The following is a 27,211-nucleotide window of genomic DNA, read 5'->3' on the forward strand; positions in this document are numbered from 1 at the left end:
ACACAAAGTCACAAAATTGTTACATTTCAGGCACTTTCACCTGTTCTGATTAAATTCTAAGAAATAAGCACCAATATTGATAAAACAAATCTTGTTTATATATTTTTTTTTTTTTTTTTTTACCTTTTTTATAATTGAATTTCCTTTTTTTCTCACAAAAAAACTAAAATGATCATATGATCATAAATGTGATCTCACAGGGGTAAATGGCAAATATCAACCATAAATGATGTATATATCATTGGTAATTGAGCTAAAGTAAACATCTGTTAAGTATTTTTACATACATTGTTATGGCTGTATTGATTTAAAAGTCTAATAATGTGGTGGGTCAATTCATGTTCCCTTTACAATCCAAATACATTAATAAAGAGTGGTGGAGGAAGTATTCCAATTCTTACTCAAGTAAAAGTAGCTTACTATTGCTGGGGCGCCCTGGTAGCTCACCTGGTTGAGCGTGCGCCCCACGTACCAAGGCTCAGTCCTTTCCGCTGTGGTCCGGGTTCGAGTCCGACCCGTTGGTCTTTGCTGCATGTCATCCCCCCCCCTCCTGTCTTCAGCTATCCTATCTAATAAAAGGCCAATAATCCCCCAAAAGGTCCACACTGTGAAAATACTGTTACAAGTAAAAGTCTTGCATTGAAAATGCTACTTAAGTAAAAGCAAGCAAGTTTAATCAGGAATATGTACTTAAAGTACATGCAGAAAATGTAACAAACTATCAAAATAGTTGCCAATTTATTTTCTGTCAATCATCTAATCGATTAATCTGGATAAACCTGGATTATTGTGCACCTGTGGTCATCTACATCTAAAGGTCAACTAAAGAAATTACAAACTGCCCAAAACAGAGCTGCCAGGTTAGTATTACATTGTCCCAATAAGAAGAACACACACTGTCAGTATGCACCGTCGACTCTCATGGTTAACGGTAGAGAACAGGCTGGTTTTCAATACAACTACATTTTTCAGAAACACTGTTTTTTCTTCTCAACCCGTTTTCTTATAGAACCAAATTGTTAGATGTTTCTCATTTGACTAGGTCAGCTGATGATGGCCAGCTGATGTTACCACGCCCAAAATCAAACGCTTTAAAGAGAACAGTTATTTATCGTGCCATCAATCATTTGGAATAATTGCCCGCTGAATATACGTAAAATGAACAGCAAAGTCTCTTTCAAGTACCATCTGAGAATGCACTATTTCAAAATGTGAGTAGGGGATGGACAGATTTACTGTATGAATGTAATAATGAAAGTAATACTGTAATAACTTATTCTGAATCATTTCCGATGATGTTATAATGATGTCTACAATGTTTTGTTTTTAGATTATCATTGCCAAGTGATATTTTTTTTTTGTTTTTTGTTGCGGACCCCAGGAAGACTAGCTTGTCCCACTTTGGTGGCAGCTAATGGGGATCCTTTTAACAATAAACAATTATCTAGTGTTTAAGCTCTACTTTAATATATCTACTTGTCTATATTATGTAGCTTATTTCATAACAAAGCATCACATTTAATCTATAACTAGTAGCAAAGGCTGTCAAATAAATGTACAAAGTACAATATTTTCCTTTAAAATGTAACGTAGTGAAGTAGAAGTATAAAGTAGCATGAAAAGCAAAGTTCTGTTAAAGTACCTGAGTAATTGTACTTAGTTACATTCCACTACTGCAGGCAAGGACAATCATTCCCTTAAAAAATTACTTTTTGGTACAAGCTTTCCAAAAATATTTAAGAGCTCCTCTCAGTACGATGGCACCCAGCTCTAACCAGTCCCTTTTTGGATCGTCTACAAGTGAAGGATATTCAAATTTATATTACCTAAAAACATCAAAGTACAATAATTCACCGTTCTTTTATATCCTACATTGGCTGCTTTATAATCTATTCAACATTACTGTACTACAGCTTTGATGCATATGCGTCTGTTTTATCTAACATGTTAGTGAATAAATAATTCTGTGCACTGTGATGGGGTGTTGTTGGGGTTTGTCATTTAACTTTTTAGGTCTGTCAACATCCACTATATATTTATACTCCATCAGCCTTTACATTTAATAAGAGAATATTATGTAAACCACAGGCATCTTCATTTATCTTACTAGATAGAAATATTTAAAACAAAAATCAGATTTATTTATATTATTAAAGAAAACTGACAGTGTATAAATCAAGTTTTATTTGGGTTTGCATTTGGAGGTCAACTTTTGTGCTGTAATAATTGCAGGACAGAATCAACGTTGGCTGACAGATTTAACAGTTTGTGAAAGCTTTATTCGGTTGAACTGCAGAGACTTAAATACGTACGAGTCTCTAGACCCACATTCACAAAATGTATTTTAAAAAAAGTCACCGTTCTTTCTGGACATTACTAAAAAATTAAATGACAATATGCAGTGAGTGTTTTATTAGTATCAAATCAATAAAGTTATTCAGAGACATTCCTTCCTGCTGAAACTGACACTCATGTTCAGACCCACAAAAACATACCGGCCGAGGCTGGAGATAAAGGAAATAAAAAAGAAGATAAATCACTAACACGAGACCCTGATACACCAGTGTCGAACAAAATTAATGCTAGATTCCAACATTACACAATAAGGCTGAAATAAACCACCAACTGAGATGTTTGCATTTTTATGTTCACACATCAGGGCGGTGAATGCAACCTGGTAGATCAGAAGCAGAGTCACAGTTTCACGGCAATGCCAGGGGCTCGCGTTACAAACAAAAACATACCTATAAAACATTTTGGGGAATGAATGCCATTCCCACCGAACCTTGAACTGCTGTGAACACTCGGACAAAGCACAGGGGAGCGGATGGAATCATAACATGGCAGACAGCGAGGACAGGCTGCAGGATGGAGTAGCATCACTAATCAAAATTGTATCCATCACTAAGTATTTCATCAAAATATAAAGGGGATTTTAAAAGAGGGAAATCATTAAGTAATAGGAACACCAAAGTATTTTTCCTGTGGAAGCACATCCAAACTAACAAAAAAAAAGCCAATGTAGTCACATTAATGACTGAAGATATTAAAAAAAAAAAAAAAATAGCCATGTAAAAAGGTGATTTCCTCCCCTGCAACAAAAACAAACAGAAAAAAAAATAAATCACATGCCACCATACAGGCCTGTGGTGAGCAACTATCAGTCTATTTTATGGCCGACAGGTGTACCAATCTCAGTGTTTGCTGTCTGCAGAGGCGGAGCGGGAACGTGAACGGGAACGAGAGCGGGAACGAGAGCGAGACCGGGAGCGGGACTGTTTGTTCTGAGCAGGAGCAGGTGAACGGGAGCGAGACCTGGAGCGGGACTTGGAACGGGACTTGGAGCGAGACTTGGAGCGAGACTTGGACCTGGAGGGGGATCTGCCTGCGGCCCTGCCCCCTCCTGACGTCTTCTTCTCGGGGGTGCGACTTACAGACCTGGACCGGCTCCTGGACCGGTTGCGACTTCTGGAACGACTCCTTGAGCGGGAGTAGCTGCGGGAGCGGCTCTTGCTGTGACTGTTGGAAGAGAGAGAAGTCATTTTAAATATATATCCTGTGGAATTATGCAGTGAGACTATGTTAAGACCTAACAATACAAGAAACAAAAACATGGCAATCTTCAAACGGCACTGGGCAGGGTCTTTATGTAAAAATTCAGAGTCTGGGATTGACACCCAAATCATGTCATGTTCTGTTGGATCACTGGTGGGAAAAACTCAGTACACAATAAGCAATTAAAGAATTTAAGATATAGAGCAAACAAGTTGAACACTGGGCAAAGCTACAATAGATTTATATTTCTAAATAAATCTTTAAAATATTTCCCTAAATGTCTAACTATTCCGCAAAGTGTTGACATGTGATGAGTGGTCCATTAACTGTTGTTGCAGGTTTCTACATAATAAAATACTTTTTTGCCTAATACTATTGGGGGGCCACAAAAGAGCAAGCACAGCTTTCAAGTCTTCAAGAAAAATAGTGAATAAAGTAACTCACCTTCTGCTGTCCTCAAAGATCTTAATCTTGCGTCCATTCAGCTCTGACCCATCAAGCTTGGAGATGGCATTCTTCATGTCACTTCGGGAGGCAAACTCAACCACTCTGTATATAAGCAGAAACTTTTATTAGGACCAAACTCTGAAGACGAAGACCATTTGAGTTTGACTAACAAAAGAGAAACTTACCCTTCATTTTTGTTGGGCCTGTGGGCGTCCACAAAGGTAACTTCACCTGCTTTTCTCATTAGGTCTTTCAGGTCCTGTTTCAAAGCATAATGTAGGATTAGTGACAGAGAACAAAAAAATGGGGTGCCAGTGAGAGCCTTTTAAGACCTGGAGGAGAGAAATGAGCAGGCAGCAAGAAACCAGCACACACACTGAAACTTGGGTTATCTAATGCTGACTTTTGTCACTCTGTGATAATCTCCCATTTCAGTGGAGGGCATGTAAACAAAAGAGCCACTGGAAATGCTTTGTGTGGACAAGTGTTGCCTTTACTGAAACAGTTTTAAAAGCCCCATTAATTGGCTCCATGATTTTGCATCAGCAAAGAAACATACTCCACAGTGAGACGCCTGACAGGTTAACACAGCAGTAAGGGTTTTAATGTATTCAGGTCTAAACCTTGATGCATTGTTGCGTATAAGTTAATATTGGATTTTGTGTCTGAGTATGTGAGATGAACCTGTGTATTTATTGGTGGTAGGAGGACAGTAGTACTTTGGGTAAGTGGACAAAGTTTTGGTTTATATGACCTACAAAATTATTTGGCTTAAAAAGTCCTAGTGTTTACATTGTAAAACTGCCTCCTTCCCATTTGAGACTGTAAATCTACACCCCTTTACCACCCGACCCTAAACAAACCCAATCACATGAGTTTTATGCTACTTACCGCTCCATACCCAGGAAGATATAAGCATAGAGCCACTTGTCCAAATAGCAAATGGGAACCAATGCAGTGTTAAGCCCTTGAGAAACGACCTCGGCCTTGACTCAGCATCCGGCCTCCACAAGTAAGGAACCACCAGAGAGCAAGTAGGAGGAGGGGTGTGCGCCCGACTCAACACCCCCCCAGCTCCATCAGCAACAGAAAAAGACCCAAACGGGAGAGTGTAGGGACCGTGGATTTGAGGGGGGTTACAGCAGTCGGGGGTGCCTGCCCACAGAACCTCCAGACTGTGGCTACGGACCTCCTAAGGCTACCGTATCCTGCGCTAGACCACTTTCACCCGCTACGGGGCCCAGCCAAGACTTTAGACCGGCGGCAACTGCGTGTAAGGAGAGGCACCAAATGGACACTATTCAGAAAAACAACCAGGAGAGGGCGCTACACACTTCTGACACCTCCATGGAGGGGTGCATACACCTCTGATATAAAAAGGAAACCATATCAGAGAAGCTGTTTTAAAAAAAAGACAAGTTAAATGTTTTTGGTGAGAATGCTTATCTGCAGCTGTAACATGCTGTTGTCTGCAAAATAAAGTAGGTAGAGAAAGTAAAAAATAAAAATAAAAAACACACTGGGTGATTTCTATTGTAATTGGCTGATTAACTTTTAGTTTTTTGTAATCTGACTAGAGACAAAACCCAGCTTGATCGAATGAATGTTTCTTCATTTAAAAAACAAAAAGAAAAGAAAAATACAGGGTTATAAAGAATTTTTTTTATTATTTATTTATTATTTTTTTTTTTTTTTAAAGGAGTGTCAGACATGAATAAGAAAGTTTAGTAATCTCTTACCTGCCAGCTGATTCGTGAAGAAAGGTTCTCCACAATAAGCCTGTGGTCCGTCCGTACAGGAGGGCCATACCTGTCCAGTCAACACAAACCAAAAAAGAAGACTTTAATACAACATTTTCAGTGAAAAGATTCATGTTTTACATTCTAGCCCTGTATTAAATACAGAAAGTAAAATTCAACAGAATTTATTCTCACAGCACAACCGGTTTTGCTTCATGGTCACCTGTGTTGTATTTAAAGAGCCGTGTCAATATTTGTATTTGATTCCGAGGAGGAACAACCGGTTCACATAAATCAGATGATTTTATCTTGATTAATGTTACTCAAGAGTAACGTCATACACCTTTTTGTAGGGGTGTTTCCTGCCACATTAATGAGCATAAGCCCTTCTTACTTTCTAACTCATTTTTACTAGTTGTGTACTTGGACAAAACACACTGGCCTGAAATAGTCACAACGGGGTAAGAAATCTGTAATACTTCTTTTAACTGTACTGGAAATTTGACAAAAACTCACGAGTAGAGTAAGTTACTAGTTAGTTAAGGTTTGAGAAAACTCATTTTAAGGGCAAATATACCTGGATCCACTGCTGCGAGATTGGCGATAGCCGCCGCCACCGCCACCACTGCCGCCTCCGCCACCACCAAAGCCGCCGCCACTGGAACGTCCCATTCCTCCAGGGCCGCCACCTCTTCCTCTTCTGGAGCGAGCGTGCTCGATAGTGACCCTGAAAAGAAGAGCGACAATTCCTTAGGATAACACAATCAGATGAATAACAAACTAAATGATTCCAACATGTCTATGAAGGAGGAAATGTAGGTTGCCAGGTAGGTCCATGATATACACACAGCGATGTAGTTATACATTCTGTGAGGGCAGACGACATTAAAAAAAATAAAAAATACGGACTCCTGCTTTACAGGTAACAGAACGTCTGTAGTGATGTCATTTCGAGACAAATGCTGAAACTTAAGCACCCGTAGGACACATGCTGGTGATTTTACTGTAAGACGAGCCGTTGTAAGCCCTGCATTTAAGTAAATCTATCTAGATAAAATAGGTCAATTATTACACATTTTTTAAATGTGTAATAACCACTGGTATGACTAAATTCTGTCCTCCCAAATAAAGAAATGAGTCATGCTCCTCAAAAAAAGGTTAAACAGGAGCTACAACAAACATAGTATAAACCAAAGTATTACAGTGATTGAAATCAGATGTACTTCATTTTGGTTACGGACCCACCATTTAGTCTGTGTCAACATGCTAAGAGTAAGCAATGTAAGATTAAATTTTTACCTTTCACTGCACAATTCTTTGCCATTCAACTCGTACACAGCATCATCTGCATCTCTGTGGTCATCAAACTCCTGAGAGGAGTTGAGACAAAAAGGTTATTTAAAACACAAAAACAGGATCAGAACTCTTAATTCACACAAAGTGGTCAGGCACACTCACCACAAAGCCAAATCCATTCTTCAAGTTGATTTCCCGAATCCGTCCATATCCCTTGAAAAACTTCTCCACGTCTCTCTCTCTGGCGTGCGGGCTCAAGCGGCCGATGAAGACACGACAACCACTCATTGTTATCTGCTGAGAAGGGAAAACAAGGCCAGGTAAACATTAAACCAGAGTAGTAGGAAAAGTAAAGTAAAACTAGTTTAATATTTGAAGCCCAGTACGATGATTTCACTTATCCAGAAGTTAATTATAGATATTTCACAGTATGTACAAGTTCAAAGTTAATTAGTAACAGATATTTTACTGATGAAAAATACAGACAAGATCCTGTGTTCAAGACTTTGAAGTTGTGCAATTCATAAAAAGGGTCCAATTGTGTAACATTAAGCCAGGACTAGACTGAAACCAACTCTAGTGAAACTGAGCAAACCTGAACAACAAGACACATAAGTCTTATCTGGCCAAACCAGTTTCACTATAGTAGTTTACTTTCAAAAGGCCCCCCATGATCTCACAAAACCGAAAACTAATCATCCCTAAAACTCATACCCCTCTCCCTGTTATTAGGTTTCTTTGCACCTGACTAAACTTAAAGCAATGTAATAAAAAAGCCCTATAAACAGTTTATAACGTTATGGTTATTTTTGATGGATGTTTTTAAAGAAGTTAAATTTAACATCTATGTTCATTTTGAAGGTTGTATCGTGATTTCAGGCAAACAGTCTTACATTACACTCAGGTATTTCTAATATTGTGTTATCAAACAAAGCTTTTTTAAACCTAAAAAACGTGGTTAAAAATGTTATTAATGGCTGTTGGCAGTATTTCCTGATTTATGGAGTGATACAAAAAAATCTAATATGTCAATAAAATGAAGAATTTCGAACCTGACTTTATCCAATAGTCAGGAAACGTAACGTTATGCAAATTAGCGCATATTTTAAGATAATGCACCATTTGCAAATTTAAACACAAAATTTCAGAAAACTTAATATATATAAGTCTTAATCTTAGTAATCAACTGGGAAAGCCGTGTGGTGATATGCATTAGTTAAAATCCCTATTCACCTGTAACGTTAGCTAGCTAGTGTCTTAAAACACATCTCAGTAGCACGCAATCCAATTCAACAGCTGCACCACAGCATGCAAAAAATGAACATTTAGTTAATTCTAGCTACACTTCAAGAATAACGTTAACTTAGTCCATCAACTAGTATTTTGATACATCTAACGTTAGCTAGCCAATTTAACATAAAAATTCTTAGGAACTGAGTTATCTCGGTTGAAACAATCGTATAGGCCCTACTTTAGCCTGCAAGTCCTTTACTACGAGGATTCACGGTGATACCGTCATAGATGGTAATACCGTTGCTAAGTCAGCTAGCTAGCTAACGTTCAACTGTCTCAATCGCACCTTAAATTAATGCGTCGCTGAAAATATAAATTAAAAGTTGAAAGATTAAAAAATACCATCCGTATATAGTCGTCTAATATTAAGCTAAAGCAGACTTTTCTTTACTCCGCTTAAAAAGAAATAATTTCGCTTATTTCACGGTGCGTCCATAAGGGTGGTTAGCTCGCCTCGAGGTCGACTACAGCTAGCTTAACGTTAGCTACCTGACGTTAGCTACAAAGACTTCTCTGTTCAGAACATACGAACTCCACGGTTAGCTATTTTAAAACACATACAGTTAAGACGATTTATTAAATCACATTCTCACCGATTATTTTCTTCTCCGTCTCCGGTTGTGATGTTTACGTCGTTGGTACGCTGCAACTTTAACTGAGCCGTCTAAGTGATACTCAACTATAACAAAATGGCGAGTGAGTCCAAAGAGTAAGAGAAGAGGCAGGAAGCGAATATTTTCCAGGGAGGGGAAGGCATGTCCCACCCTACTTTGCCTTACTCTGTCTCTGATTCGCTTACCCGGAAATTCTTACCCTAACCCTAACCAATCCTACTCCTTTGGCCCAAACCTAACCAACCCAACTAGAGCAGGTGACGAGCCAATCAGAGGGAGACTAGGGCGGGTCATGCCTTCCCCGTGCATTTTTGCAATCCTGTGGTGAATAGGAAATGCGCTGCTGCCTTCACGTTGCCAAATATTCTGGGGTTAGTCCTTATTTTTACAGTCTATCATGGGTTGGTGACATTATTATACATTCATGTTTACCATTAACCGTTAATATAATACATCTATGTCATTAACTGCCGCGGTTCTTAGTCTTCTTTAGTTTTATTTTCGGGCAACTCTTAAGAGACATGCCGCCACCTAATGTACCGGAGTGTGTAACATCATGACTTTAAACAACCTTACATACATTAAGAACAACAACAACTTTATAAAGAAGTTATATTCTGCATATTAAACCTGTTTTATTTAAATAAAACCCCTTTAATCAGCAGTTTCCTTGCAGTTACAAGTCTCACATTTATCTGACACTGTCTTTTTCATCATGTATAAAGTAGCATTGAACTGCCATGGTTAATCCTTAACTCAATCAATCAATAATCAATCAGTCGATCAATCGTACAAGGTACAGTGCCAGTAAATTGTAATCCCATCATCTTAACTCGGTTAAAGTTCACGACTTTGCTGCTTTTATAGTTACTAATAATAATCATAATTTAGTTAATATACACTAGAATGTTCTTAATTAGAGGAAAATAATTTTTTTCTCCACAAAATGTATTTGATAACTTTAATTACTCAATTACAATTTTCCCAGGTTCAGATGAATAATACAATATACAATCAACAAATAAATTATGATATTATTGTATCAATAAGACTTTATTAATCCCCAGGGGGAATGCAATATTAAAGTTAACATTAATCAACAATAATTATAATCCAATACACATTATTCTGAAATGAGCAATTTAACTTTTGGTCCTTTAAGTATATTTTGTTGCTAACACTTAAGTGCTTTTACTTAAATAACGTTTTTAAATGCAGGACTTTTACTTGTGACTGTAACTTTACTAAAATATCTGAGTACTTATTCCACCACTGGGCATGTAGCCTGGCTGAGACTGGATTTTTGAAGCAGACACCGATATTGATATTTGAGCTTAACAGATGATACATATTACATAACATAAACATCCTTAATAAGGCTCCAATAAATTACACAGTATATATATCCTCAAATTGCCCCCATCCCATATAGGCTACAACAGAAGAAGCAAAACATTTCTTTGTTATTCTGTCTCTTTATTCTATATCATCATTCTTGAAATTGTCTTGGGTTAGGAAAAGGAAATAAAAGGTTATGGTTGATACAGAGCGATAGAAACAAAATACCTGTCTGGTCTGCTATGTAGAAAGTGCCAAAGACTTTTGAGCACGGGTTACTAATGACTGTACAGCTCCTGCAAACTCAAAATATACCCCCAAAAAACTGAACACATTACACTTGGTGAAATGTAAGACTACATCAAAAGTAAATAACAATATAGCTTATTTAGTAACATGAAGAAGTCTAATCATCAATTTGCACTTTCCCTACCCCACTTAACAAGGTGTTCAGCAGGAATGAGATGACTGTCACTATTACGAGTTATGTGATTTCCTTCCTGAGAAAGGCTAGCTGTCCATGAACCCACTACAGTAGCAGTAGGAGGGATGGGACAACATTAAGATCCCATCTGGCCTGGTTCAATGAACTTAATATGCATTTTTTTTTTTTAAACATCATTATCATCATTGCAATCACCACCATTATCAACATTAAAGGGGGAATAGTCATTAGTGGGGTTGTTTACCTGCATGTATGCTAAAACCACAATTACGACAAATAACTTTATGACATCATGTTTTCCCTTTATGAGTATCTGAACTTCTCACCGCAGCAAAATTCAGATGTATGAGTAACTCCTTAAAATGGATTGCTTACTATCAATAAAATGCTTTGTATCTGTAAACGTGTCAAAGTTCAGTTCACAGTTAAAATAAATTAAAAATATAGTCTTGAAGGAACAGTTAGCTTTTTTGGGAAATACACTTGCTTTCTTGCTGAGAGTTAGATGAGAAGTTTGCTACCCATCTCATGTCTGTGGGATAAATTTGAAGCTTCAGGTAGCAGTTGGTTAGCTTAGCTTAGCATAAAGAATGGAAATAGGTGGGTGGGGGCATCTGTGAAATTGTATAAAATCGTTTTTACACCTTTTTTTTTTTTTTGGTTAAACATACAAGACGTAACGTGTTAAATGGTGAGCTTTCACTGTGCTAGTAGGTGGATTTTCTTATCTTTGGACAGAGCCAGACTCACTGTTTCCCCCTGTTTACAGTCTTTATGCTAAGCTAAGCCAATCAGCTGCTGGCTGTAGCTTTATATTTTCCATACAGACATAAAAATGGTATTGATCTTCTCATCTAACTTTCGGCAAGAAAGCAAATAAGTATATTTCCTAACATGTAGAACCCATTACTTTAAGGATTACTGTATTTTAAAGTATAATACTGATTTTCTGCTATTCTTTCTCATCACTGCTCAGTTTTTATTGGTTTAATGGTGAAAAAGGTGATAAAACGAGTACCATAGAGGAACATTCTCCAGGCGTAAATGTACATTTCCTAGCCTGGAAGTTATCACACCATTATAATATAAAGACCATATGGATATAAAACCGTAGACAAACATTTTACTGGGTTAAAAAGTCAATAATTGTCAGTGTAGCAGCTTGACTTTCTTTGTGTTTGTGTCTCTGAGAAGTTCCCAGATAGTGACTGGGCTACCCGAGGCTGTATGAACAGCGACTATTTAAACTGAACAGTATTTGCCCTTGATTGTTTACACTATGAACTGGTTAAACTGGCAGCTAACTGCCAGTTCGCTGTTTAAAACAAGTCCCAGGTTGAATCATTTGTTGTTTTTTTTACAAAAGAAAAAAGGAGAAGAAATACTTGATGATATGATCAGAAGTGTGGCGTCTCAGATCAGTTGGACGTTTTGTCAAATTCTTTCAACATGCAACATTTTTACGAGTTCAGACTGAACTTCGAGGAACAATCAAATCCTCTTTAAACCCTCTAAAATGGCCAAAGTCAACTACTTAAGTTCCATACAATAAAAGCAGAGTCAACGATATCAACTGAAGGCCACATCGAGGTTATTGAACGAGAACTTGTTGAAATTGAGCAGATTAGCACTTTCCTGGTAATGTCCCTATAAGTAGCCTCAGCTGTCTATCTAGTTGTTCTACAAAAGCAGCTCTGAAGGTAGGGCAGGGAACAAGGCTGACAAAGGTTTCAAAGTTCATGGAAAAGACTTAGAATAATGTACTGCAAACTTCAGATCTACAAATGGTTTGTTGTGTGAGTCTGAGCCACGCTTCAGTGCTCAGGTCAAAGGTTTGTCATCTTGTCGTCTGCAGAAAGGACCCGCAGGGTCTCTGTAGGTCTGAAGTCCTCTGGCAGCAGCTGCTTTTCCTTCCTCTTTACTCAGAGGGCAAACAGTATGAGGTCAGCTGGTGGTTCAAGCCTACTAATTCCACTTGAGCCACTGGCAGAGGTGGCAGGGAGGTCCAGATGTCAGTGTACTGTATGTCGGGCGGTTCACACCCTCGTGTGGTAACAGCTGTGGGAGGAGCCGCTGGCAGCCGCTCCGGGCGGCGACGAAGGGTCCTCGTCGCTGGACTCGTTATGCTCCTCTTTGTGGAGGCCGAGGCTGATGTGGCTCTGCAGGGCGGCCGGGGTTAACCACTCCTTGGGTAGGCAGCTCTGCAGGAAGGGGATACAGGAGCTGAAGTACGCCAGTCTGTTGACCCAGCGAGGGATTTCTCGTCCACACAGCAACTAAAATAAGTTCAAATAGGTTGATGTGAAACATATTGTCATATTGTCTAAGTATATAATACATATTAAAGAGAAACTCCCATACGTGAAGAAAGTTCAGGAGACTTGATGAATTACACAGAAGCGTTTAATGAACACTCAATTGAGGAGAATTTAGGAGCACACAGTACAGGGTGGGTGCCATCCCAACTTCTGAAATGCCTGTCTTCCTGAAGGTGTAGCTGAACTCATGCTGGAGGCGTTAGGATTAGCTGAACCTTTAAGGTAAACAAAGCCTAAAACACAGATGCTAAAGCCTACTTCAGCCTATCTCTCTCTCTGGGAAGTATGCAAAAGTGTGGCAGGCCCACCGACCTCCAAAAGGACACAGTCCTGAAACAAAACATCCGCTTATCATGAAGCTGCCTAGATTCCCTGATTACTGTTTTTACTGTTGATTTGTTAAACTGTTTTTTTTTAACTTCAATAAATGCAACATATTTACAAAAGTCAATGAGTAATCGTGTTAAATAATAGTGATTTCAATATTGACCCAAATAATCGTGATTTTAATTATTTTCCCTAATCGAGCAGCCCTAATTTTTTATTTTTTATTTAACCTTTATTTAACCAGGTTAGTCTCATTGAGATATAAAATCTCTTTTTCAAGAGAGACCTGGCCAAGATAGCAGAACAAGTATGTTACAAATAAAAACAATTTACAATCACAAAACAAACACAAAAGAGGCAAAGACATCTCACGTGCATTTCAATTAAATAAAAGTACCATTAGTTAAAACATTTGCATGTGTGGATGGACTCATGTTCTATGGTTTTAACATAACCAATAATAATTTTAGTAAAGAGTCATTCCAGAAATTTGGAATTGCTCTTCCATGAGGTTGAGGGTCTCACAAGATTCTATTTTTCAATAAAAGAATGGTCAAAATCAAAGCAGCAAAGGCCGAGATATCCTGACTTTTACACGTTACAATCCCATGATGCAACTGAGGGTCTTTTGTTTTGTAATGCGGGTTAACAAGACTAGCTGTCTGCAGCCGTGCTAGCGGTAATGAGGCTGTGCTGTAACATGCTCACAATGATAACGTGCTGACATTAAGCAGGTCAAATGTTTAACATGTTCACCATCTTAGTTTAGCATGTTAGCATGCTAACATTGAATAATTAGCATTGAATACAAAGTACAGCTGAGGATGATGGGAATGTCATGAGTTTTGCAACGGCGTTAAATGAAACGTTAAGGGACCAGTGAAGTTATTACAATTCATCCTGAGGAGGACGTGAATGTGAAAAGACGTTGATGGCAAACCATCTGATAGGTGTTAAGACATTTAAGTTTGCATCAAAGTGGTGGACTGACATTGGCATCCCTAAAGCAACAGTTGTTATTTTTCCAGACTTTAGAAGGCTCCCTTCAGAGCCACAGAAGCCATAACAGAACTGTTTACACAGGCTGAGTAGTATTCTTCATGACTAAACTGACCTTCATCTTTCAAATTGGTTGAGTGCCCTTTTAAGTGGACAAACTTTCATGTGATCGGATCTTTTTGTCTAAGATAAGATAAACTAGAACTGTAGTTGCATTACAAAGTAGAAAAGAGTACACATATAAAATATCAATAAAGGTGCAAGTATAAAAACATCAGTAACCAGATATCCAAATCCAAAAATCCCAAATATACTTCAATGCTCAAAATATAATCAAGGTTAAGATCATGAGCTCATATCTCAAGTTGCTTCTTGGAGAGTTGAATATAGATATGTAGGAGAGCAACTTACTTATGTGTAGTTGTAACTCAGAACTGTCCTGTATATTATAGTTTCTATTACATACATGTAGGAACAAAACCAAAAAAAAATTTGCCAGTAAAAGCGGTACGGGACTGACCTCAGACAGCGAGGAGGAGAAGTGGTTGCAGTTTTTGTGCATTAGATGGTAGGCGTTGCCTTTGAATTCTTTACCGAGCTCCTCCATGATTTTATCTATGTCCTCCTCTGTGAAGTCTGTGGTGCCCAAAACAATGGCCTCCCTGTTTGAAAGCAGAAAAAGACATATCAGCGCACATTAACATTGACAACCTCTCAGAGTACTGTATGCTAAAATGGAGCACACTCACTTGAATTTGAATGTCTCTCCCAATTCAGTGGCGTTCCCGGGATTGATCTCAAAGATGCCACTGAAAGGGTATGGATGACCCCCGTATGCAAATTCTGTGTGGACAAAAACAGACGCGAAACACACAATGGAATCACCAAACAACTGTAATCACACAGAAGCGAGCAATTATTCACTGACACGTTGTGCTTAAATCATTAGGCCTGGCTAATCACAGGCCTCTCTGCACTGTGTTTACAGCAGCATTGTGGGGAACATTGATGAATGCTGGGGGAACAGCACATTGAATAGAGTACCTCACATTGTGAGCTTTGTAGCTTCTGAATTTAATTTGAATTTAATACACCTTAACAACACAGCGCTGTTTCAGCCATGTGGGAAATCAACAATACAATGTTGTGGATGAAAGGATGCAAGTATGAAATAAGTAAACAAAGTAATTGTATCAATAATATGTTAAAGCAGTTATTTTTGCCTTCTACTTTGATGTATTAAGATGCCACTGTTGGAAAATAACAAAGTATATTTAGGCAAGTTGTGCACTTAAGTACAACTTGAGGTAATTCTATTTTACTTGAATATTTCCATTTTACGCATTTAACTTTATACTTCTTCACTATAGTTCAACTTTTTACAGTGCATGTATCCTATAGGTTTAGTTACTTTACATACAAACACTGTACATACAAAACATATGATGATCTTATAAAATATGATGCACTGTTACAGATTAAACTACACAACAGTTTATACAAAGTCTTAAAAGAGCTCCACCGTGGCCATCTAACACAGTAAAATGCTACCCACATATTCATTTGTCAACAATGATAATCCATAATACAGTATATCATATATATATATATATATATATATATATATATATATATACTTGAGTAAATGTAGCACTGTGGGGATAGGTCTGGCAATGTGAGACTGTATTCAGTGACATTCCACCACTATCTTAAAGTTACTGCTCACAAACCCATATATAAATCTCTTCAAATGTCCACTGGATAAAGTCAAAGATACTTCGTACATTAGTCTTTCGATAAAATCCACATTTAAAATATAACTATTTTCCTAAAAACCTGTGACATCGATTCTGTTTTTTTTTTTTTCAACACACTTGGAGTTGGAGGTTTATACCTGACAGTGATCGTGTATTAATTTCAATAGCCTATGATTACATGCATGCCGTCATTATGCAAAAATATGCTGCAAGCACAAAATCCTATGCAGAAATTCCACAAAAAGAAGTGATTTCCTGCCCTAGTATTTTCATCATATTTCACAGTGATCTATTTTCACGCTGGTTTGTGCCTCTGCTTTATCAAACCACACACACACACACACACACACACACACACACACACACACACCACAGAGTGAGTCAGCGGTGACTCAACCCAGAGAAATGGGGTCATGTTATTGGGAGCAAAATTCCATATTTAATTTTTAAAACCAGACTTCATCTGCGTCTGTAAAAGCACACTCTTATAAACCTTAATCAGATGGTGATGCACAGGTCAAAGTCCTGCTCTGACAAGCTGTAATGGGATCTAGAGTCCAGACATAAAGGAAAGGAAGGGAAGGTCTTACCTCTGCCATAAATCTCGATGCCTGAGTGGAAGACTCCAATACCCAGATTGGAAGTGTATTCGTTTATCCAGTACTGCAGAGAAAGAGAGGGAGAGGAAGGGATCAATATCAAGAGTTATTTTGTGTTGTAGCAGTAGAGACACAATGCAGCAGCTCTACAGTAACTCTACAGTAAATACTGGAACACAGTCTTTGTAATTTGGGGATTACAATGATTTAACTGCACTTTTGATAATTAGTTTAATTTAATTTAAAGAACTTGGTTTTCCAAACCAAAGGAATAGTTTGACATCTTAGGGTATATACTGTACTTATTCGCTTTTATTGCAAGGAGTGTCCACATCGGTACAGACACAGATTAAGTGATTGTTTGATTGCATTAGATTGGTCCTATGTATCTTCAGATAGGTCTTTTAAGGTGCCGTTTTTAGGTTTCTATAGGATGGGTTCCTTTGAATTACTCTAATTAGCCATTTTATTCATGATTTATTAAATGCATTTTATGTAATTCAGATTTTGTGGAGTGGCTGTAGCTCACTTGGTAGAGCAAGTTGACCATTAATTGTGAGGTTGCTGGTGTGATCGAGCTCCTGTCACTAAGAGCCTCCGCTCCCAATGTATGTGCAAATGTTAGACAAAATGTCTGCCGAATACTAATGTGACTTAATGTTGTTTGTGACTCATTGTTATTCCTTTCTATCTTCACCACAACAACGAGGCTTTCCTGGTTAAATTAAGATTAAATAAATAAAAATGTCTGATAACCTGCATTTCCAAGCAAATATTCATTCATTTGTTGTCTTTGTGGACTTATTCCTTTTCAGGATTGTAACACCGGTGGCATCCCAGCATGCACTAGAGTGAAAAAACAAAGGGAAACACCCATGACTGATCCATCGCAAGGGAAGGGCTGATGTACAATCGATCACCCAGTGAGTCTCTGATCTGTTTGACCTGCAAGTCTTTAGACTGCTGGAGGAAAAATGATACATAAGAAAAGATCCATGAGCCACCCAGCACATATCACTGCAGACAATCTAGAGATCATTTATAACAGGACCACAGCTCTTCCCCCCTCCCCCCCCACACACACACACCCACTGACACTCCCGCACCCTCAGCCACCCCTGAGGAAACATGCTAAGAGCTATCCACACTGCCCCAGCTGTCCCCCATTAATAATAAAAGACATTTCCGGACTCAGAGTGATACAGTAAAAGCACATCCCCCTATTTACTTTGTGTCAACAGAGTCTTCTCACGTGTCTGATGTGACTTCTATCCTTTTTAGCTATCTAGCTTTTACTATTTCACACCCAAGAGCACTGCTGGAAATCTATTAACCGGCTCTTAGCTTCCTGGAAGGAAATAATCCACGAGGATGAACTCTTCCAGAGAAGTGAAATGAGATTGTGACAAGCTGACTATCAAATGAAATGACTTTGTCCTCAGTACGTAAACAAGAATCCTGGCAACATTAGTGGAGCTCTTTTCAGTCAGTTCTCTGATGATGTGCCTTAACCCCCTTTGTTGCATGCCAACGCTGCTGCAACGATCCACGCCGTCTCCTCCAACGTCCTCCCTATGCAGATGCAGCATCCGCCACTACACACGTCCATCGGTCACATTGATGACGATCGATTCATCATCCTCCCTCCTCGCATGATTCACTCTCAGGCGAATCTTAACCACTTTCTTCACGCTTTATTCTCAGGAAAAGTATTTAAGACTGACTGTCACCGCCTTCGTGATCACTTTCTCCCTCTTCAACAGACCCTGCATGACAGCAGAGCCACACTGGAATGAAATCAGCTTCTCTGAGCAGCTGTCACTCGGGGCCCCACCGAGGTCCTCATCTGTGAGACGACTTCAAGACAACCAAGAGAGAGCCGAGAGTTCAAAAACTGCACCAGTGGCTTTGCGTCCGAGTGTGTGATTATACGTGTGAGTAATCCTTAAATTACTGTCTCACATATTTTGCCGCTGTTTTGCATTTGTACAATTTCTCAAAATATGGAGCAAGCTGACTCGACTGGGGAGCTAACAACAGATGAGGGTACTTGTTGAAATAGTTGACGTCAAGTGAGCAAAATAAAGCATTCGGAGAATTCTGCTTCACGACACCTTGGTGAATACAAATGATTGCGTTAAATTGATCATCTTTGACTGTCATTTGTCAACTGCAGACTTTCTATAATTATTTTCATTATGTCATGGGTAAAAACATATAATTAATGATTTATAACACAATGCAGTGTAGTTTGAAGCACATATGAGGACATTTTCAGTTTATTCATGTATGTGTCATCTATAACTCCTGTGGTGCAGCATCTGCAGCTGGTGTGTAAACAGAAAATGAGTGATTGACAATATAACACAGGTGTAGCCAACTGTGGGAGATGGTGTTTGCTTAATGCAGCTAAAAACTTCAATATTGAGGAAACAACAACATCATAGATCTTTTTTTTCTTTTAAACTACCGTTCTTATCTAATAATAGGAAACAAGCCACACTGTTAAGAAAGGCTCTGTTCCAAGGCTGTATTTTTAGTAACTACAAATGTCAATGGGATTTTGAACGAGGCTTTCTTACTTTAGGAACAGAGCCAAGAAGATCCGGTTTCACTTTAGTTCTCTATTTATTTTTTTGCTGGAGCAATTAAATGTATTTACACTCTCAAATAAAATTGAATTGAAACTCTTTAGTTACCTATATACAGTAGTTTGCATTGTCAGTGGCGGGGTGCACCATTCAAATGGCATGCAAACAAAGCAGCTACTTCTACACTTGTACATGAACTACTTATTGTAATGTTATAAATTGTATATTTATTGCTAATAACTACTAGAACTACTTTTTTACCAAGGTCAAAAATGAACACTAAAGTCTGCATGTCTTTTTTTTTTTATACACATTTTTTAACAGTTTTGGACCAACTTTTGTGCTTGTGATTTGTGCAAATGTATAAAAAGTTTAATAAATGTTGTATACAGTAGTACAGATTTGTGTCATGTCATCACATATCATGTAATATGATTACAGCTATGGTTTATATCACTCATTAGCTGTTTATTACAGATAAACAGATTATAATCATTGACAAATACATTATACACGTATAACATCTGTATATCTGCTTACAATGTCATTATGGTGTTATAAACAATTTATTGAATGTCTATGTACAGCTTAAGAATTTTAAATATGGGGAGTTGAAGTAAAGCTTTATCAATATGAACACGCTTCATAGTATCACAACTGTTTTGGTGTAAATGGAGTAATTCTGTTGCATGTTGCATAATATTCACACAGGAGGCTGTTCAGCAGTACAGACTGAAAAGACCAGGCAGTGGGCACAATGAATGTCTGAATGGAGATCCTTGTTCTAGTGTGGGGTTGTATGTGAGTGTATGCACACTGCAGATATGTTTTTTGTATGCTGTGCGTCATGTGACCTGTGGGCACAGTGACAGAGGTCGGAGGGTTGACAGAAGCTCTATTTTCAAAGACTTTAGGTTGGAATATGTAACTTAATTTTCTTATTCTTTCTTATCTACTTTCTTAAATACTTCACATTTCACTGGGCGTTCCTACCTTTTCACAAGCAAAATACAGTGATATTACCAAATATCTCTCCGGCTAAGGCCTTCCTTCAATATTTGAAGATGGGTGTGACTGTGCTCACCAAATTCCATTGAAGATTCTGTTAATTTAACAGTTTTTAGAAGTAGCAAAATCAGCATTTGTTACACACAACTGTTGATTTACATAAACACGCTTATGCTGCAGGCAAAACACTGCCTGTCCAACTGGACTCTTTCCAACATAGCTGTGAAGTGCACTTGTGAAGCAGGTGTGTAATGGGCCCTGCTATTTCTAGTGGTGCTGTGCTTTCACTTCCTCTGCTGGTGTCAGATTACAAATAGCCCTGCCAGAAAGAGAAAATGAAACTGAATAAAAAAGTAAGTGTAGTCTGGTTGAGATGGATTCTTACCATATCATACACGTTAAGGATGACAGGTTCATTGGCCATGGTTTAAACCTGAGCTGGAAAGGCAAACCGTCCCCACCTTTCACGTTTTCTAGTTGTCAGGACCTCCACAGCCCTGTCAAGTCACAGCAGGGCCACACGGCGGACAGCAGGAGCAGCGGGCGGGCGTCTGCTGGAGGGATGGAGGCTGCTCATTCCCCCGCAGGGCAACTATACTGCATGGGGCTCTGCAGGGTGGCGGGAAAGGCGAGTAAAGCCAGGAAAATGTCCCAAAAGGAAACAAGACAACTGAAGCTTAGTCACAAATGCATTGTGGCTTGTAAAGTCAGGAAAGCGTGAAACTCCGATCAGGGCCAATCGAGGTGCAGCAGTGGACGCGGCCCATCTTCCGACTCCAAAAATAAGCTATCTGTTGAAAGTGGAAATCAATGCTGCTAAAAGGGGTATTTGCGAAATAAAAATTTAAAAAAATCACAAAAGCTCAAAATGTCATATCAGACGCGGTGATAATATGATCTTCGGCGGACATAAATGGCCTACAAGTGTTGAAATCTGAAGCGGGCGCCCGCCTGTCATCACGGGGGAAAAGGCGACAGCTAGCGCGGACCGATGTCGACGATGGAGGCGGAGAGCGGAGCATTTTCACACGGAGGAGGATGTTGGAGCAGCTGTGGAAGAGGACTCCTGAGCCATGGTGGTTAATGGAGCTGATGGAGAGGGGGAGTCATGCTCACCAACAGCATCCGCGGCCGGTGCTGCTTCTACTGCTGGCTGGTCCGCATCCAGCATCCTCTTCGTCGGGAGAGGACGAACCTCCGCGGCATGACTTCCACAACAACACGGGACCGTTTACTCCATCGGCTCCGACGAAGGCTTTTCAAATGTATTTTAGAAAGTGCAAAAACAGCCGAGATCCATCCGTACCGTGCGGTTGTTACCCAGCTCTGGCTTTGGCTGTCTCTCTCTCTCTCTCTCTCTCTCTCCTGTCGGGACTGAGGCTTTAGATTACATCATATCTATTCTGCCTCCGAAGTAACATCCTCATGCACACACAGCTGATGGGAGACAGAGCTGCTGGTGGGTGTACATGAGCACATTCTGTTACAGAAGACTAGCTAGTTGGCCTACCACTTTACTCTCTCAACCAGGGCCCTGCTGAAATATGCTTAATTTCACCTCTGTGGCTGTGCTCGCCCGTAAAAAACCGTTACGACACATTCAACAAGCCAATTTTTCCGAACCGTCCGTTGGAGTCAAACATGTTTGGTTTGTTTGTCAGTGTTTTTTTGACTCACTAAAATGGGTTAGTAAAAAACGGTTAAAATCTAAAAATGCAGCAATTCAGACGTGCAGATATTTTGGGATATTAAATTAGCTAAAACGACACAATTTTAATTTTAGTAGGCCTAGTTCAGTTTTTGTCGCAATAGGGTGCACTTTTATTTTGAAGGTAAACTGGCAACATCCGGTGTTATGCTCTCGTAAACTAACTTTAGATTTAGCTTTTTGCCAAATCTACCAAAAATCTATTAAACTTCGTTCTAAATCAGAGTTCTAAGATGTATTCAATCACAATAATGAAATATTAAAACAATGTTTTAAAGTATTTTTAAAATTAGGACGTTTGACAGTCTCATTATTTAACACATTATACATTTGAATTAGAAATTAAACATTAAATCAAGATGTTGACTTCTGATGTAATAGTTCATAATCTTGATTTAGAATTTCGATTTGACATTCTACCAATTTGGACCATCTGATCATTGTAACTAATATCCCATACTATTGATTTACAGAGAATTTTTGTTCTTTCCTAAATTTTGCCATTAACAGTGTTATTTACAGATGACATAATGTGAAATATTCTGTATTTCCTGCTATTTAATGAAAATAAAAAGCCAAAACCACATGAATTCAACATGAATTTTAATACAGTAGGTGTTTGGATGTAAAACACAGTATTTAACATAATTTATTAGTGCTTCTGATCTGTGTTTTCTGGCATACTGCACATATTCACAATCCCACTCAGCAGAGCGACATGAAATGTATTTACAGACAACAGACTGAAATTTGCAGACTGAAAAATGTGGACAAACACACCCAGTACACATAATTCACTTATTCATCTGTTCTAAGGAAGTTACTGGAGGAATTCCATGATTGTGGCTAGTGCAAAAACAACAAACATTAAAAGTTGTTGACAGCAACTAATTTCTTAAAAAAAAAAAAGCTTGTGTCTCAAGCTGCTCTTCAGTATTAAGCTGATGATCCTTCACACAAATGAACAACTAATGTCTTCTATCACAACATACTCCACAATTTCCATCCATCACTTGGCAGAAGGTGCGATGTGACTATAAGCACTGGCCTTAATGCAAAGTTTGAAATGGCCGTACATACAACACAAACATGGCAGTATTTCTCAAGAGTCCTCAGCTGTGACTGAGCGTTAAGAAACAAGATGTTCACCACACGATATAAATTTAGGAATGACTGGTTTCCTTTAAGATAAAGATTTAACGGTTCACCCTGAGTGACCGTATGACAGTTTATAATAAACTCTTCAAAGTGAAACTACCTAGTGATTCTTTGAGCACATGGATTTCACTTAAAAAGGAGAAGTCTGGTGAGAATCTAGATTTTTCTTACTGTGAACCAATCCCATTAAAAGAACCAAAACCAACAATGAAGTGGTTTTACTTACAAACATTGTCGAATTATATTCTTTCTGCAAAAAAAGCTCCATAGTTGTCCAAAAACTATTAGAAACACATTAATGAGCCACACTGTTGCACTCAGTGACATGTTCCTTCATTACCATGAGTGAGTGAGTCAGTCAGTCACATACACAATGCCCTGCTGCTCTAAATACTAAGTCACCAAATTATGTGTGTTAATTAATCTGCCAAATATTTTCTCCTGTATGAGGAATATTTGCCAAGATAAAAACTAGTGTCCAGCTGTTTCTGACACCGACAGAGCAATTTTTGAAACTCAAACTATACATTTCGTGTTTTTATAGATTTATACTTTGAACAAATGGTCGCGTGGCTGCGCATAGGCTGAGGAAGCCAGAAAGTATTGAGGGATGGACTAACTCACTCTTGGTTTGGGACTTTTTATGGGATTCGATGACAAGAATATAGAGAGAGATTATCACAAGCAACATCCTTTAATTATAAATGTATTAATGGATGCAGAGGGTTGATTTTCATTTTGATCACGATAAGGAGCACGAAGACGCAAACACCACCATTACTTGGAGTAGACGGAAAAAAGGCACTCTGGAGTCCATTACAAGACAATTTATCACATTAACTGCAGGCTGCTTCAGCACAGCAGGATGCAACTCTTCTCATGATTCTGTGCACCAGGCAAAATGAAAATCAAACCCAGTTGCATTCATTTTTAAACCCTGACAAAGTGAAAGTACAGTGAGTTCCTCTTAACGTTGGCCCTCAGACAGGTCAGGTACAGAGAGGCCTATGAGTGACTGAACACAACACCGTCTTTAAGTCTGGAAATGGACCCTAAAGCTTGAGCCAGTCTGACTTGAATCAAGGATTTAAAAGTATTCTGCATACAACTTCTGTATACGGGCAGCCGCATGTTTCTGCCTGAGCTCAGCCTAGCTCAGCCCAGCAGCAGGAATGTGCATCCTTCTACTCCTTACAATCACAAAGCTATCTATTTAAAGTAATCTCTGTAGTCAGAGTGGATCCTTTTGCATAGGAAGGGTGTCAAGAAGCTACCATTAAATCACATAATAAACATGAACTTGGAGAAACTCATCAGTGACACCAACAGCTACTAATAAAAAAAATAATAACTTCTACTGTTTAGAGTTGGTTCCCTCTTTCTTTTCTTTGGCCTTAAGCAAAGTTTTTGATTTTAAAAATAATATACAGACAATGGCGGCTTCGTTAAAAGTGCCTCCTATGGTTCCGAATGTAAATGAATGCAAAGATGCTTGCAACGCCCAATAAAGCAGCCAGCATACCCAGAGAAGACACTGGAGATTTGTGCTCGGGTTGTGAGCCTGTGGGTCCGTTCATGTGTTGGGGAAACTGCAAGACACAAATATAAAAACAAGGACAATGATTACAGCTGCACAGGAGGTCATATTTATGCAGAAATGCACCTGTTCTTATTTGTCGAAATCAAAAATACAAAGTGGAGTCACTCACTCACTCGGTTTGCTTGGATTACATTCTGGTGTTGGACGCACTTTTCAGTTTTAAGAAATCCTCGAAGAAGTGATGAATCAAATAAAAAACTTACTTGATGTTACTACGGGCCATTCTCTAAGCAACATAGGCTTTCAGGATTAGGAGTCATGGAAGTGAATGTGTAAAGAACGAAAACAAGAGCCTGCGAGAGAGGTTCAAAATGGCCGATTGTCGGTTTTGCAAAGTAAAAAAGTGGTCTGCCGCAGTTCCCACCACTGAAAAAATTCTGTCGGACGATTTGACAAGCACTTTGTTTTAGGCATTCTGGCCTCTTTAATAACTTTCTCCTTAGAAAACTGAACTGTAAAAACATATGCCAAGCTTGCGAAAATGGACAGCTAGAATTGAATACATAAAACATTAATGGATAAAACATGGAAAACCATTGGCACGGCTTTTAAAGTGAAATCCAAGTCTCCAAAGCAACTACAGTGAGGCTAGAAATCGGCAAACCTGCTGCCAAACGTGTTTCATTCATTCCACCACTAATTCCATTCCACCAAAATGTGTGAGTAGTAGACATGAATTCCAATGCTACTGGTGCCCCTAGTGAACCCAATGAAAGCACCAGTAGCATTAATGTCATCTGAAAAGTTGTCTTATCCAACCATTAAAAAAGGTCCCATGGCATGAAAATATCACTTTGAGGTTTTTTAACATTATGCCTCCCACCTTTTTCAGAACTCGGAGCTCCACGTCCTCCCCTGCTGTCCTGAACAGATCAACTGTAGCTTTATGGGTCAGATTCTCAAGCTTGAGTCCATTGATCTACAAAACCACGAGACACAAAAACAATTAGGAAGTGCTTCTACATTCCCTTTCACCTTTTTTTTTTTTTTTTTAAGATTATTTTTTGGGCTTTCTGCCTTTAAATTTGATAGGATGGCTAGGTCACACACACACACACACACACACACACACACACACACACACACACACACACACACACGTTTGATATATTATTATTTTATTTATAAATCTCAGTGATGGGCCACTATTTTAAAACAAAGAAAGTAAAATACCTTTTTTTTTTATACATAGTTTAGTACTATTCATTCTGGAAGAATTTATCATTATATTATTTTCTAGATTTTGTATCTCCATAGTCCCTAAACTTATGTAGAAATACAGGAAATGGGATTCAAATAGAAAAAACCAAAGTTACACCAATGTCCTTCAGCCTTGATCAAGTCAACATGTATTACCGTAAGGATCTTGTCCCCCTCTTGGAGTCTTCCGTCCAATGCAGCGGCTCCATCTTCTTTAATTTTGGACACGTATATGCCACTGTCAGCCACTACATACTGCTGGTCCACGCCCCCAACTATGTTGAATCCCAAGCCTAAAAAAACAACAACAACAACAGACACTAGCATGAGATGGAGGTTTTTGCGTCACATTCAATACTCACAAATGCGATTGTTAGCCCAGGCAGACGTTGCTGATTCAATCACAGACAACATTTATCTCAACGGCTCAAAGTACAAGTGGAATCATTACAACGCTGTAACCTACTGCCTACTGCTATTCAGAGGAAACAGCACCTCACAAAATGTTGCATAACAAGTGTAAACCAGACATTACTCTCACGGAGCTAAATGAACCGTGCAGCTCCACCAAAGAAACGGTTAAAATATGACAGGCCGGGGGCAGTAACGATACTTTTAAAGATGTTAACAGCGCCAAAGTGGATTCACAACGCAGTCATGTTAATTAAACTAACTTGTTGGAGCTCAGCCGGCTTTCCCAACTCAATTCCTCTACTTGTACTACACGATAAACAAATGGTGGGATGAGGTTTTTCTTATTTTTGATACGCAAATTAGCCATTAGCTTCGGGATACACTCTAGCTTGACAGCGATGATTTTTGCTGCTACGTAACGTTTGCTAGCTAGTAGCGTTACCGCTAACGTTATGCTAACTGTCCGTCAAGTTATCCAGTCTTCTTACCTGCCGATCCTCGCTTCAGTTTGATGTCCACCACGTTGGGTGAGGAGGGCAGAGAGCCATTCATTTTGTCAAGACAGCGAACGATCTTCAGAGGAGGGGGGGACCAACTATTTATGTGAAGGTGAACTCATTGAGGAGTTTCGATTTGCTTCCTTGGGTCCGGTCGGTGGTTTGTGGTGTGCTGCCCCCTGACGGGATGAGGCGGAACTGCAGGCTGACCTTTGAGTTTACACAGCAGGGAGGCAAAGCAGAAATGCAAAACACTACAGATAAATAGCTCCCAAGATGATAATATGCACTTTTACTTTTACTATTAT

General features: G+C 38.9%; 3 protein-coding genes across 5 annotated transcripts; all 3 read right to left on the minus strand.

The window, feature by feature from the left end:
• Window positions 1-2,169: 2,169 nt before the first annotated feature.
• srsf5a (serine and arginine rich splicing factor 5a) lies at window positions 2,170-9,058 on the minus strand. Of its 3 annotated transcripts, none has more exons than XM_039786498.1 (8): window positions 8,924-9,058; window positions 7,200-7,331; window positions 7,041-7,111; window positions 6,319-6,468; window positions 5,742-5,820; window positions 4,188-4,261; window positions 4,000-4,104; window positions 2,170-3,519 (listed from the first exon to the last, which is right to left on the minus strand). In XM_039786498.1, the coding sequence occupies exons 2-8, from the start codon at window positions 7,323-7,325 to the stop codon at window positions 3,195-3,197; spliced, it is 930 nt and encodes a 309-aa protein (XP_039642432.1). In that variant the 5' UTR covers window positions 7,326-7,331; window positions 8,924-9,058; the 3' UTR covers window positions 2,170-3,194. The 3 variants fall into 3 exon arrangements, with proteins under 3 accessions (XP_039642432.1, XP_039642433.1, XP_039642431.1); XM_039786499.1 differs by having other exon boundaries at window positions 5,742-5,811; window positions 7,200-7,334; window positions 8,924-9,057; XM_039786497.1 differs by having other exon boundaries at window positions 7,200-7,334; window positions 8,924-9,057.
• A 1,345-nt stretch (window positions 9,059-10,403) lies between these two features.
• LOC120549513 (deubiquitinase DESI2) lies at window positions 10,404-21,915 on the minus strand. The gene is made up of 5 exons (XM_039786503.1): window positions 20,712-21,915; window positions 16,719-16,791; window positions 15,121-15,214; window positions 14,892-15,033; window positions 10,404-13,003 (listed from the first exon to the last, which is right to left on the minus strand). Exons 1-5 carry the CDS (start codon window positions 20,748-20,750, stop codon window positions 12,764-12,766), a joined length of 588 nt encoding a protein of 195 aa, XP_039642437.1. The 5' UTR covers window positions 20,751-21,915; the 3' UTR covers window positions 10,404-12,763.
• Window positions 21,916-22,620: 705 nt separating this feature from the next.
• Window positions 22,621-27,082, minus strand: LOC120549516 (synaptojanin 2 binding protein). Its single transcript, XM_039786505.1, has 4 exons — window positions 26,895-27,082; window positions 26,149-26,285; window positions 25,616-25,711; window positions 22,621-24,781 (listed from the first exon to the last, which is right to left on the minus strand). Exons 1-4 carry the CDS (start codon window positions 26,956-26,958, stop codon window positions 24,638-24,640), a joined length of 441 nt encoding a protein of 146 aa, XP_039642439.1. The 5' UTR covers window positions 26,959-27,082; the 3' UTR covers window positions 22,621-24,637.
• Window positions 27,083-27,211: the final 129 nt, after the last annotated feature.

The sequence above is a fragment of the Perca fluviatilis genome, chromosome 20 (genome assembly GCF_010015445.1).
Source record: "Perca fluviatilis chromosome 20, GENO_Pfluv_1.0, whole genome shotgun sequence".
Classification (NCBI taxonomy): domain Eukaryota; kingdom Metazoa; phylum Chordata; class Actinopteri; order Perciformes; family Percidae; genus Perca; species Perca fluviatilis.